The sequence below is a fragment of the Camelus ferus genome, chromosome 8 (assembly GCF_009834535.1).
Source record: "Camelus ferus isolate YT-003-E chromosome 8, BCGSAC_Cfer_1.0, whole genome shotgun sequence".
In the NCBI taxonomy this organism is placed as follows: Eukaryota; Metazoa; Chordata; class Mammalia; order Artiodactyla; family Camelidae; genus Camelus; species Camelus ferus.
Genome location: NC_045703.1, coordinates 66,437,957 through 66,450,657, shown reverse-complemented (window position 1 = coordinate 66,450,657; position 12,701 = coordinate 66,437,957). Strand labels below are relative to the sequence as shown.

Below are 12,701 nucleotides of genomic sequence, written 5' to 3'. Positions count from 1 at the left end.
CTCCGGTGTCACTTCCCTGTCACCCCCGGGTGAGAGGCCTCGGCACACCCTGCAGAGGGAAGGCATGCTCCTAGCTACGCTGGGCATCCTCACTGTGAACAGCAATGCAAAGCTGAATGGACTAGACGCCGGGGACACGAACAGGGTCGGGAGTTCGCAGCACTGCCCCGATGCCGACCTCGCTCCGACAAGTGTGCAGGGGTCCAGGACGCTGTCGCGAGGGAAGCCTGGCAAAGCTTGTGCAGAAACACTGCACTGTCTTGGTCACTCTTCTGTAAATCTAAAGTCGCTTAAAAAAATTACCAAGTCCCTCACAGCACTCCAACTCTGCTGGTCTCGGGCCACTCGGGGCTCTGAGGAGCACCCAGGGCTCCCCAGCAGCGGGAAAGGACAGAACAGGTGACTTGGAAGCAAAGGAAAACAGAATAGGAATAGTTATACTTAAAATATGATGTTTAAAACATCTTGTAAATAAAACACATTATCAATGTTTCGTTATAAAAGCACTTGTTTAGCAGGTGAGAAGGAATGCTGAGAAACGAGGGTGAAGAAAGGGGATGACAGCACAAGATCAAATTCCAGCAACACACAAGCCACCCAGGGTGCTTCTCCAACCTTCTCCTTGGGGACGGAATAAAGACCTAGCGTTTCCCCTTCCTTAAAACTCCCATTTTATTAGAAATGTTCTTGGTTCAGCCATCAGGCCTCACCCAACCAGATGGAAAAAAGACACAGAGAAGGCGAGCTAAGCCCCTGCTTGAGAAAACAGCATCACAACCACCCCCGCTGACCGAGGCTTGCTGGGGACAGGGCAGCAGGTCTCGCTTCCCTCTGTCCTTCTCGGCCTGACGAGCAGGACACCCGTCCAGGCATCCTCACTCTGGGAAGACACTGGTGTCATGTGTGCATGGGGGACAGTGCCCAGACCACAGCATCTGGCTGACAACGCCTCCCTCTCCATGGTCCTGCTCACAACGTGTCACTAAAAGCCAGGAAAAGCAGTTTACCAGAGCAAACTCAGCTCGGGCGGCCCCTACCCCCGCCCACGGGTTTCATTTCACCCCCAACGCAACAACGGCCTTCTGGCAGGCCTCCAGACACCCAGTAGTTCCTCTGCCTACTTCCCATTCCACCTCCCTGCTGAAATGCCAGCCTGGCCCTAACAACCCAGCTACCCTAAACGATCCCCCTGCTGGGCAAGTCTCACTGAGCAGACAGCCCTTATGTCCTGCGATCAGGTCACCCACAGAAGTATCTCTGCCAATGCTCAGAGGCAGGACTGTGGTGCAGAAAACAGATGCAGCCGACCACCGAGGGGCCTTGGACCCTCGGACCCGCCTCCTCTACTGTCGCCCATCCTCTTCTGAGCACTCTCCAGCCCAGACTAGGGACCCCACGCTCTGGACCCTCCAACACTCACAGACCTGCTTCCTCTCTAACAGTCCTTCCCGCCTCCAGGACCATCCCCAACCTCCCGCCTGCCCCAGACCCCACTCAAAAATCGTGGCTCCCAAGACATTTTCACTTAGAAGTCCCACATCACTTTATGGTCAATAGGTTTAAGACAGAATCCATTAAAAAACGAAACAACAAAAATGAAAATCCCGCTTCCACTGCCCGTCTCCTGCCTCTCCCCTTTGTCCACCCCCACATCCAGAAGCCTCAGAGTCACCCTGATGTCCTGCTCTCATTCGTCCCACACAGCTTCCTACCTTCCCCCCCATTCCCAGCACGCCGGTCTTGCAGTCCAGCCTCAACACCTCCCACACAACTACTGCAGCAGCCTTCCAGAGGCAGCCTCCTCTGCGGGTTTTATGGCACTGTTCACACACTCCCCTACACAGAAAGCCTAGGTGGTTCCCACAGCCAACTCGACTGAGTTTAAACTCCTCCTCTGGCTCTCAAGGCCCTCCCAAATCTTCCCCTACAATTCCTAACACCCTGCACGTATCCTACATGAATCACAACCTCCCTTAGTCATCACAACAGCCTTCTGAAGTAGGGAATATTAACATTTCCATTTCACAGATGAAAAAGCTCAGGCTTAGAAAGGCCTGATTAGAAAGCTACTAATGCTGGCAGAGGCAGCATTCAAACACAAGCATCAGACTCCAGGGCTTAGGGCTTAAGTTCTATAAAGCTTCCCAACATGGTCCAGCCAGGCTCCAGACTAGCCCACTCATATACTGCTTTCCTGGTCTGAAATGCTCTCTCTTCTCCCCACCAAATCATCTAAATCTGGCCCAGTATTTATGGCTCACCTGAATGTCCCACCTTCCCCATGAGGTTTTCCCTCACTTCCCCACCTCTCGTGGCTGCCCACCTTTTAAAACATTACAACACGTGCGGCCCGCACTACATAGCTGAGTGCCTGAAGACAAAGTATCAATCTATCTTCATGGACTCCAGACACATAGCATGCACTCAGAAAACATCTGTTCCACTCAACTTTCATCGTTTCCTCAAAAGTGAGTAGTTCCCTCAAATTGGTGGGGAGACACTAGGGACAGGGAAAAGGCTCCCCATCTCCCCACACACCCTGGCCACGTCGGCACAGCAGCCGATGAACCCTAGGGCAGGAAGACTTCCTACACAACCCTGCCAGCCCATGACCAGTGTCTCTTCGTCTTTTCTTGAGGGGACCCATACATCAGCCTTCCTCTCCAGGTCCACGTATCTTCTCACACTCAGGCATCTAAAACACACACTCAAAAATTCTGGTCTCTTTGGAGCCCCAGGCCCTTGGAAGACCTCTCAAATGCAATGGAACAGACTGTCACCTTAGCATCAGCCTGGACTCTTTAGGTCCCTTCTAAATTAATCTCAGTTTCATGTGTGATTTAAAATAGCATAGACATATTTCCTAGAGAAACTAAAAACACCTTTCTTGGAAAGCCAACCCTCAAAATCGCAGCCTTAATCCCAATCGCTGGAAGCCCTGCCTTCCCTTCATTATGCATATTCATAAGCAGCTCCCAGGGACCGCTTCCAAGGAAGGTGAAGTCTGTGAAGACAGCAATTCTCATGAGAAAATGGCTAGAAAACTATTCTGTAGGGGTCTCTCCAGGCGAATAGCATTCTCACCTTACAGGGGCTCATCCACATGATGCTGCTCTTGGCATCCTCCCTTCTCTCTTCTCTGCTCTCATTCCCTGGGTAATCTCATCCTGGTTGAGGCTTTAGAGACAAAGCACATGAGATTCCACGTTCATATCTCAGCCCAGCTGGACTCTGACTTACAGGAAACGCCTACTCGACATCTCCGCTGGGGTATCTGGTAGGCATCTCAAAGTGCGATGCATCTAAAACCCAGACTCCTGATCTCCCACTGAGCCCGTCCTGCAGTCTTCCCACCTCAGGAAACAGCAGCTCCAACCGTAGTGCTCAGGCCAAAAACTATGGAGTCTTTCCCTTACTCCCCATATCTGATGATCAACAAAACCTTCCAAATATATCGAGACTTCAGCCCTTCTCACTTCACTGGTTGAGCCTCAGCCACCTTTCACTGGATTGCACACCCCCATCTTCCTGCTTACACCCTCGGTCCCCACACTCTGCTCCCCTCCCAGTCACTCCCATGAAAGCCACGGGTGTTCGTTCTCAAGTCTCTGGTGACTCCCCTGTCACTCAGAGTAACAGCCAAGCACTTCACAACCAACTGTCGTCGGCACGCCTGTTCCACATTTATGGGCATGTATCTGTTGGGACACAACTCTCCCCCAGCCCTCCCCCCACCCCCGCTTCTAAAGGAGGAAGAGCAGCCGCAGGAGATGAAGGGACTGTCTCTGGGTTAGGGCTGCAGCACCACTGTTCTCTGCCCCTCCCACCCTGGTCCCCTGCCAGCGAGACCAGGCCCGGAAACAGAGGCCGAAAATGTCAGATCCTCATCTTCCCAGCCCTTCTCCCTGCTGCGGTGCAGAATCTGAGAGACATCAGCCGAGTGCTGCTAGAAAAGGTTTCCTTGCCTAACGAAGAGGTGGATGAGAGGAAAGACCTGTCTCCGATGGACATAACGGTGTACGTAAGCGTGGCCCAAGCGGCTGCAGTGACAACACTCGTACGTGGGTGGACACTGCCTACAGGTCCAGGATGGAGAGCAGAAAGACGGAGGGTCACCTGGGCCACGGAGCCGCCCAGTCAACCTTGGACATGCCTGCCTCAGCTTTTGGCCCCCACCGCCCCCTTGTCTAGGCCACTTTCCATGAGATAGCCTATTAGAACTAAAAGCTTCTCATTGATACACACACCTAAATAAACCAAAATATTTAAAAACAAAATTCAAGGTACTAAGTCATGAAGACAGGGAAAACTTCTGGTTCAAGGCATCTAGAACTGTCCTTTCACAATGTGAGACAGTCACCAGCCATCCATGCCACTCAGGCGCTGCCCTTTCTACTGCCATCCTACTTCTGCCACTCCATCTGTCCCCTCCCCGCTCCCTACAGCCCCCAAGCGCCCACCCTTCCTGGCCCAGCTGAGGTCCTGGCTCTGGTGAGGCCGCCCCCAACCACTCCAAGGAAGCAACTGTCTCCTCTCTGCAGGACGGGAGGCACACACCCGTTCCCAGATGTCACCATGGGTGACAATTGTTCATACACCTCCACGCCTCCCCCTACCTGGAGCTCCCCTAGGGCCTCCTGGTGCCCAGTGCTGTGCCTGACAAATGGCAGGTATGCAATGACTATTGGTTCTTCCCTGGCTTCACCCTGGTTTCCCCAATGTTCTAACATTTTCCCTGCTATGATCAACTATCAAAATTTCACTTTTTCCTCCAATGTTATCTTATAATGTTTTCTGTGGCTCTAGCCTTTGCCGTCTGTGAACTGCCCAAAACAGCCCCTAGCAAGGGTCTTCCCCCAGCACCGCACTCCCCTGGGCTGCGTACCCTGGGTCAGATGCTCCTGCCTCCGCTCAGCCAGCCGGAAAGCCCGTGTCCCCATTAGGGCCACCGGGAGCTCCCAACTGCCTCTAGCCAACACTCCTTCTCCCACTCAGCACTTCTCCCTCCCACACGAGCCTCATAAGAGTTCATAAAACAGCACTAGAAAGAACCGTGGGGGAGGCGAGCACTCAATGAGCCTCTTTATGGGCCTGGAGCGGAAAGACCTGGAAATGGATAGAACCTGGGTGAGCAGAGAACCAGAGAAAACTCCTGGAGGGGCCATCCCTAAGTGATGGGGAGAGACAGATGGCGGAAACCAGCACCAACAACCTTTGCCTTTGACCAAGCCCCTCCGGCCACGAGCACACGCAGCCAGGAGGGAAAAACAACAGAAAAGCTGCAGGGCTCTCAGAATCAAATTTCTTTCCTATTTGAAAGCCAAAGCAAGCACTGATATATATTCAGTTTGAAGACTGCTTCCCCAGAAAATGCCATAATGGATCTTGTCCAGTTTTGATGCATCTTTGTGACACCAAAGAATTACATATTTTATCTCAGCTCAGAAAGTCACAGTACAGCAGGCAGATAAGACTGAAACTAGTTCAGGATTACACATTTTGCTATTTGTTCACCTCAAACCCAGATTTCCCACTTTAGAATTAAAACATGAGAATCTGGGCAGTGGAAAGCAGTTCAGATCTCTCAGTCTATTCTCATATTTTAGATTTTCTTTTTCTCATAATCTGTATAAAAATCAACTCATCTCCCGTGGCCTAAAGTGCTGGCCTGGTGCCTGTCGGGCTGGATTCAAATCCGACTCCCCCACTTCCTAGACAGATGCCTGTGGGCAAACAGCTAACTTCTCAGGGCCTCGGAGTCCTGGTGCCAACCAGAGATGGGCAGAATAATCCCCAGGGCCGGTGGGAGCACAAACGAAAACTGAAGTGCTGAGAACAGTGTAGTAAGTGCACAGGAAGAACGCAATTGAGCTAGTCCTTCATAGTAGTGGTTGTGCTTGCCCCCTCCCCCTACTTTTTCTTTTTTTGAAAAAAATCTCAGTTTTCATCCAACCTCTAACCCTGAAGATCCACTGTGTAAAATCTCCCCTCCTCTGGTTTAGAATCCAACCAACTGAAGGGAAGGACAGAAGTCCACATTCCCTAAGCATCTACTTAGTACCTGGCCAGGCGCTTTTCTGTGAGACAAGTATTATCAGCCCATTTTTCATATGGGAAAATAGAGGCTGGGGGAAGTATACACCCACTGAGTTCTCAGTCAGCAGGAGATGGGGGTGGGATTGAAACCCACAAGGTCGGGGGCAGAAAGGAGGCCCACCACGCCCTCACTCTGGCCCCCTCACCAAACTTTCCTTTTAAAATAACCTACCATTTAATAGGTTTTGAGAAGGAGAAACTCTAAAGAACAGAATAAGAATTCTGAAATTTCCATTAACCAACCTGAATACATCACAAAAATGTATCTTCAGTTCTTCAAAAACGCCATGATGCAAACATTCAAGGCTCAAACCTCAACATGTATTTTAATGAACGCCATCCTAAGCTCCAGAGGAACCACGAATTCATGTGTATCCTTGCCAGGCCGCGAGCCCAATGACTCACAGCCAGGAGCACGCTAGTCAGGTCATTGAAAACCTGTCCCATGGCAAACAGAACAGCAAAGGAGGCCCCACTCTGGGCGGCGCCCAGCCCAGCTCAGGGCAGTGCAGTCCGGTGGTCAAGAAGGCAGGCTCTGGGGGGCCAACTGCCTGGGCTGGAAGGCCCCTCCACCAGGGTGACCTTGGGGGAACCACTTCACCTCCTAGGGCCTCTCGCTCTTGAACTATAAATTTCAGGAAACTGAGGGAGCCCAGGGCCAAGGGATGCTGTGACAGTGAAGTGAGTTATGACATGGAAGCCGTGCTAATGCTCGGCCATGGCCAGCTGTTACTGAGAGGCAGGAGAGGATGTCTACCTCAAGACTGTGGGCTCTGGAGCCGACTCCCGGGCTTCCATCCTCCTTTCTATCTGTGTGACATGCCAGCTGTGACCTGGAGAAATTCACTTGACTTCTCTGCACCTCAGCTTCCTCATATGTAAAACTAAGAGAAACTTTTTCACGGGAAGGGCGGCTATGAGGTTGCATGAAATGATGTGCGCAAAGTGCTCAGAGCAGTACCTGCCACGCGGTAAACGCTCTGTTATCTTTCATTAACTCTAGAGATCACTCTGGTTCAGGAAAAAAAAAATTATTCTAAGAGATGCAATCCTAAATAACTCTGTGGTTGCAAGAACAGGATACTGACCTAGGTCTGCTGTCCCCTCAAGCACCGGGACACTCAGAAGGCCTGGGACACAGAAACCACAGCAGGGCCCCACTGTGCTAATTTGTGCCACTCCTCTGCTGCTGCAGAAAAGGAGGCTAAATAATATATTTTTATACTTCAGCGCACCCAGGATGAGAGAGACATGTAAAGTACACTCTGTAAAAACTGGTTCTAAGTACCAGGCGAGCTGCACGCAAAAGGCAACCTGATAGACGTTTGCAGAGAAATTCTGCCGTGAGAGCTAAGCAACAAGTGGCCCTGAGAAACCTCAACTACGAGGAGCCCGGCAGCACAAACAGGCGTTCCTGTTAGTCATGGCAGCAACCGTCTGAGACAGACCCTACTCCGTCCTCCCCCTGAACTCCCGGCATCTCTCACTTCCCCAGCATTTTCAGAAAAGGAAAGGAGTCTGCAGGAAACTAAAGCATAAAGTTTTTAGAACTGGGAACTCTTTATTCTCGCTGTTTTTTTAGAAGTCATTTTTTTTTAATTAAAAAAAATTCTGAGTGAGGGAGGTCATTTAGGTTTACTTATTTATTTTAATGGAGGTACTGAGGATTGAACCCAGGACCTCATGCATGCTAAGCACACACTCCACCACTGAGCGATTCCCTCCCCCTATTCTGACTGGCTTTGATGGCAATCTCTCCTGCTCTTTTAAAAAGTACAGGCTGGGCAGGGAGGTCCGTGGGACAGACCGCATTAGTCCCGCTCCCCCTCAGCGTGCTCCTCCAGGCCCACTTTCTCCTGGCTTCTCTGCCCGCTTCCTTGTCACAACGGGGCTCCCTGTCACGTAGGCCAAGAGCACTTTGACCCTACCGGGGGCCTAAGTCCCATGCACGCTCCAGGTTTTTAGCCTTAGTCAGGGTTTTTTGTTTTGTTTTTCTGGTAGGATTTGTATTTGCTGCCAAAGACTTTCTGATTTCCAGGTCTGTGCCGTTTTGAGTGCCGGACGATGGTGGCTGGCTGACCTCTAGATAAGCTCATCTCACCACCTCCGCCCCTGCTCAACAGGAGGGCATCCCCACGGCCGACCCTCCACAGCTGGAGCGACTGGAATACTCCACCAAGGCCCTTCACTCAAGCAGTGGTTCTGCAGCTACTTGTTTAGTTCTTGCCTGGTCTGCTTCTGCCATGTAACAGACAGCACAGGATTCCTGCAGGAGACGTGGACTAACGCCCACACCACTTCAAACTCTCTGCTCTCAGTCCTAGGACCAGGAGTAACATCACCAAACACGACAGGGCTGCCGTGCCGTGCGGGCCTAAAGGAGATTCGGTATGTGAGGACTTCCTAAAACATGCAACTTATCCCTCTGCTACAGGGTCACCGCTTAGCACAACTCCAGATGGCGCCCTTCATGTGGTATTCGAAGCAGTGCTATTCACACGTACCACAAGTGAACGGTGTCCCCCGGAGTTGTGCAGAGGCAGTACTGCTAGCCTACCTCCGTCTGGAACTTCACTAAAAAGACCATTAAAGCATCCACCTGGGTCTGACATTTTATCCAAGTCTGGTTTCCTATGTTGTGCAAAAGTGATCAGCTGAAGTCAGAAATGTCTTTAGAAGCAGGAGGAAAAAACTTCCTTTCCATCACAATTGTCTGCATTCAGGCAACATCCCCGGATCTTGTGTCTCTATGTCTACAGTCAGAGAAATCAGCAGAAATCCAAGGCAAACCCTTTCAGCCTCTAAAACCCCAAATACACAGAGAAACTCACAGTCCTGTCTTAAGGCTGCGTTCAATTGTGGGAATCTGCCCTCCAAATCTCCAATCACAGGCGCTGCTCCACCTGGCAGAGAGACTTCAGACATCCCTTCCCTCAACTCTTTTGTAACTCAGGTGCTAAACTTCTCTTTAATTCTCTCTCCTTTTCTGGACGTCCCCTGGGGGGGACACCCAGGTGACTGTTGTGTCAAAAGCAAGCTTTAGGGACGGCGTCTATGAGGCCCTGGACAGGTTTTTCCTCAATAAAACCCCTGAACTTCACAAAGGTAATAGGCCCAAAGTCAGCAGACAGTAAAACTCATAAACCTTGGTGTCCACGAGCTCTAACCAGGCTGTGTGTGGCAGGCTCCCAAGGTGCCAACATCATCAAAAACTCTTCGGAGAGCGCCTCTCTCTACCTGGCGCTGGGCTAGGTCACAAAAAGCAGTGAGGCGCCTAGGGGGCTTTTAATAAAGAGGTGATGAACAGGGCCACTGCCAGGGGCAGGGGTCACCGTCTTTCCACCCAGGAGGCTGTGCGGGGCGGGGAGGATGGACTTCAGGAGAGACGGACCATTCCTCAGCCAGCTCCATGGAGCTGCCCTGGGGAAGGACGAGGGTCACTCGGCTCCCCGGAGCGAGCAGGGCCAGAGTTGGCCTCGCAGGGCCTTCCTGGGATGAGCTCGGGCCGAGGCCCATCCTGGAACCCGGACGCCGTCTCCACTGCTAACTCCTGCGGGGCTGGCAGGCCCGTCGGGGGTCCCTGCGCCGAGCCACCCCCACGAAGCCCGGCGGCGCTCCCTCCCGGGTCCCCCGAGTTCCACGTGGGCGGAGGGCCCCGCGGCAGGACTCCCGGGAGCGGGACGCCGGAGCCCCAACTCTGGGCCGGGGCGCCCGGGGGACCCCAGCCCGCCCCGCCCGCCTCGCCCGCCTCGCCCGCCTCTCCAGGCCGGCACTCACGGTTCCATGGCGGCGCCCCGCCTCGGCCCGGCCCGCGCCCGAGCCCGCCCGGCGCCGCACAGCAGCCGCAGCCGAGCCGGAGCGACAGCGGCCCAGGAGCGGCCGGCTCCCTGAAACTCGTCAGAGCGCGACGCGCGGCCGCGGTCACGTGCACGGAAGAGGCCCGCGCGGCGGGGGAGGGGTCCAAGCGGGGGGAGGGGGCGCGCCGGGCAGGCCGGGCTTCGTGGCCTTGGGGAAGGCACCCACCTCCCCTGCGCCCCGAGAGCACGGAGGCCGGCCCTGGGGAGGGGCGGTGGTGTCAGAAAAGGGTTCACGATAGAACGAAGGGCCTGACTCACTCCCCGTCCCTAGCCCAGGGGATAGTGCGTTAATTCATTCAGCCTCCCGCTCCCAGAGCGTCTTAATCAGGGCATTGGAACAGCCTTGGGAGTCCATGAGTGCCCTGCCGTTGTCTGAAAGGCCTACAGTTGTCTGCATTTTGTAGGGGAGAGGATCTACCACTTTCCATATTCCCAAAGACATGAAAAGCCAGGACACAAACCTCGGACACCCCCAAGTGCTGACGGCAGGAGCGCTTTCCCAGCTCTTTCTGGTAGCTTCACCTGCAAACCTTTTCTAAACTACAGCTACCATAGCGTGCAGATTTTCTGTCCCCATCCAAGCTCTGTCCCTCAGGAAGGATGTGGTGCGCATCCCACATCCCCCAACCCACAGGGCTGACAACTGATGGGGCAGGTCATGGTTCTTCGAAGGTTCTGCAGCAGGAGCAAGTATCTGTAACCAATTACCGAGCAGTTGTGTCTATGCTGGGTGAAGACACCAGCTGACCTAAAGCACTTTCTAGATTTAGCATCTTGGCTCACAGTTCTAAATTTCTATAATCAAGAACAGATGTGAAGCCACAGTTTGGATATTTCGATTCTCTTTGGAGCATTGGTTGAAGTGTCCCCTGTCCCCTGCAGGTCCTGAAATGTTACTGTGGGTTTATTTGAAGTCCATCTGAATGAGGGGAATAAAAGTCCAGCTGCCTTCCTTGTGTATTCACATTCACTCACTAAGCTGTTAACAAGCTTGGAACTAGCGGGAAGATACCAACATGAACAACAAACAGCAAATTTACAGGCAGAGTAAGGTACCAGAGCGCGGTGTGACAAGCACAGATTGCTATAGGGGCCTGGAGGAAGGGCACCCACCTCACCTGGGGTGGGGAAGGTGGAAGGCAGGAGAGAATGCATGATATCTGGGCTGATCTGGGGTGAGGTGGAGGTTAGGGCACCCACCTCACCTGGGGTGGGGAGGGGGGAAGGCGGGAGAGGATGTGTAATGTCTCGGCTGATCTCGGGGTGAAGTGGAGGTTAGGAAGTTGGAGAGGGCAGGGGAAACCAGGCAAAGCAACAGCCTGAATACCAAGTAATTGTAACAAGAAATTCCATTCACATTCTGAATCCAAAATAGCAATTCCTAAAGGAATAACAAAAGATTATTTCTTGAATTCTTTTCCTAGAACCTTAGAGGCAAAGGGCTCTTCATGACAAGTCCAGGGAACATAAAAGCCAGCACCTGGGGGACGGGCGGGCACTGTGGACCAGGGAGTGCAACATCTGAAGGGGCAACTGTCACTCAGCGCTTTGAACAAGTCTGAACTCAGATATGACCTTTCATGTGACATCCTTCCGATTCTAAGACATGGAAGACGAATTAAAAAAAGATTTGAAACTCTGAGGACTAAACAAAACATACTTGCTGGCTGCATTTGCCCACAGGCAGTCAGTTTTTACTGCCCATCTGAAGCAGGCTTATCTGGTATAGAAATGCCTGCTCCAAGGACTGTGCCAGACGCCTGGCCCCTCCCGAGACATCCCCACAGACCCCTTGCTGTTTTCATATGACTCCAGGTTTTAAAAGAGTTGACATCTTTGAGGCCCAATCAGCCTCCTGGTAACTTCTCCAGGAAGTTGGGCCTCCCTTGAGCCACTGCCTCACATCACTTAAATCACTCTTGTCCCGATTGATTTGTTTTTTCAACATGAACTGAGCTCTCAGCATGTGCCAGGCACTCTTCTCAGTGCTGGAAACACCAGGTGAATTCATGGACAAGTCCCCATCCTCCTGGGACTAACTTTCTAATGAAGGACACAGCCAGCAAACAAATATTAACCAAATAATTACACAGTTACAACTGTGTGACGGGGCTGTGACAGTGTGTGTGACCAAGGGAGGGGGACCCATGTATTCTGGGGTTCCAAGGACACTGGTCTGATCCATCACCATCTCCCATGTGAGGCTCTTCCACGTCCACCTCCAGGCTCCCCTCCCCTAAGCATGCTTCTGTTTGGCAAGCTTCCTCATCGTGCTCAGAACGGAACATGCTCCAGGTGAGGTCCGCATCAGCCTGAGAGTGAGTTCGTCTGCTGGCACCTTCAGCCCATTCAGCCCATTTTTTTATTCTCACATCGTGCCCTCGGCTCTCCGCTCAGGGTCGTGCTCTCCAGTGAGGAAAACCAGCAGTTGCTGAGCACCCTGCAAAGCCCAAGGCCTGAGCCGATGAATTCTCTTAACAACTTGAATCATCTGTGGTCACTGTCCTCAATTATAGTAGGAAACTGAGGACTAAAGAGGTTAAGTGATTTTCTCAGGAACTACTGGGAAGAACCCAGGATGACCTGACCCTAACCTAGGACCTCCAGTGTTGGTGTCACCATGCTGGTGTTGATGAATATGACAGGGATATGGTGACGAGCTGAGGTTGGATGCAGGTGGGCCACCAGCTCGAGTCTCTCTAACCACAGAGAACTGCAGATGCAAATGGGCCACCAGCTGTAGTCTAA

At 52.5% G+C, this 12,701-nt stretch overlaps 1 protein-coding gene across 2 annotated transcripts in view; it reads right to left on the bottom strand.

Annotated features, from left to right (window-relative positions):
* The window catches only part of TMEM181 (transmembrane protein 181), a 70,291-nt gene that overhangs the window by 40,656 nt on the left and 16,934 nt on the right, over nucleotides 1-12,701 (bottom strand). The window contains exon 1 of one of the 2 annotated variants that reach the window (XM_032485270.1): nucleotides 9,874-10,027. The exons of the other annotated variant lie outside the window; for it this stretch is intronic. Coding sequence (XP_032341161.1) covers nucleotides 9,874-9,881 — 8 coding nt within the window. The 5' untranslated portion in view covers nucleotides 9,882-10,027. Of the gene's footprint in view, nucleotides 1-9,873; nucleotides 10,028-12,701 lie in introns of those variants that run through there. 2 annotated transcript variants of the gene reach the window in all.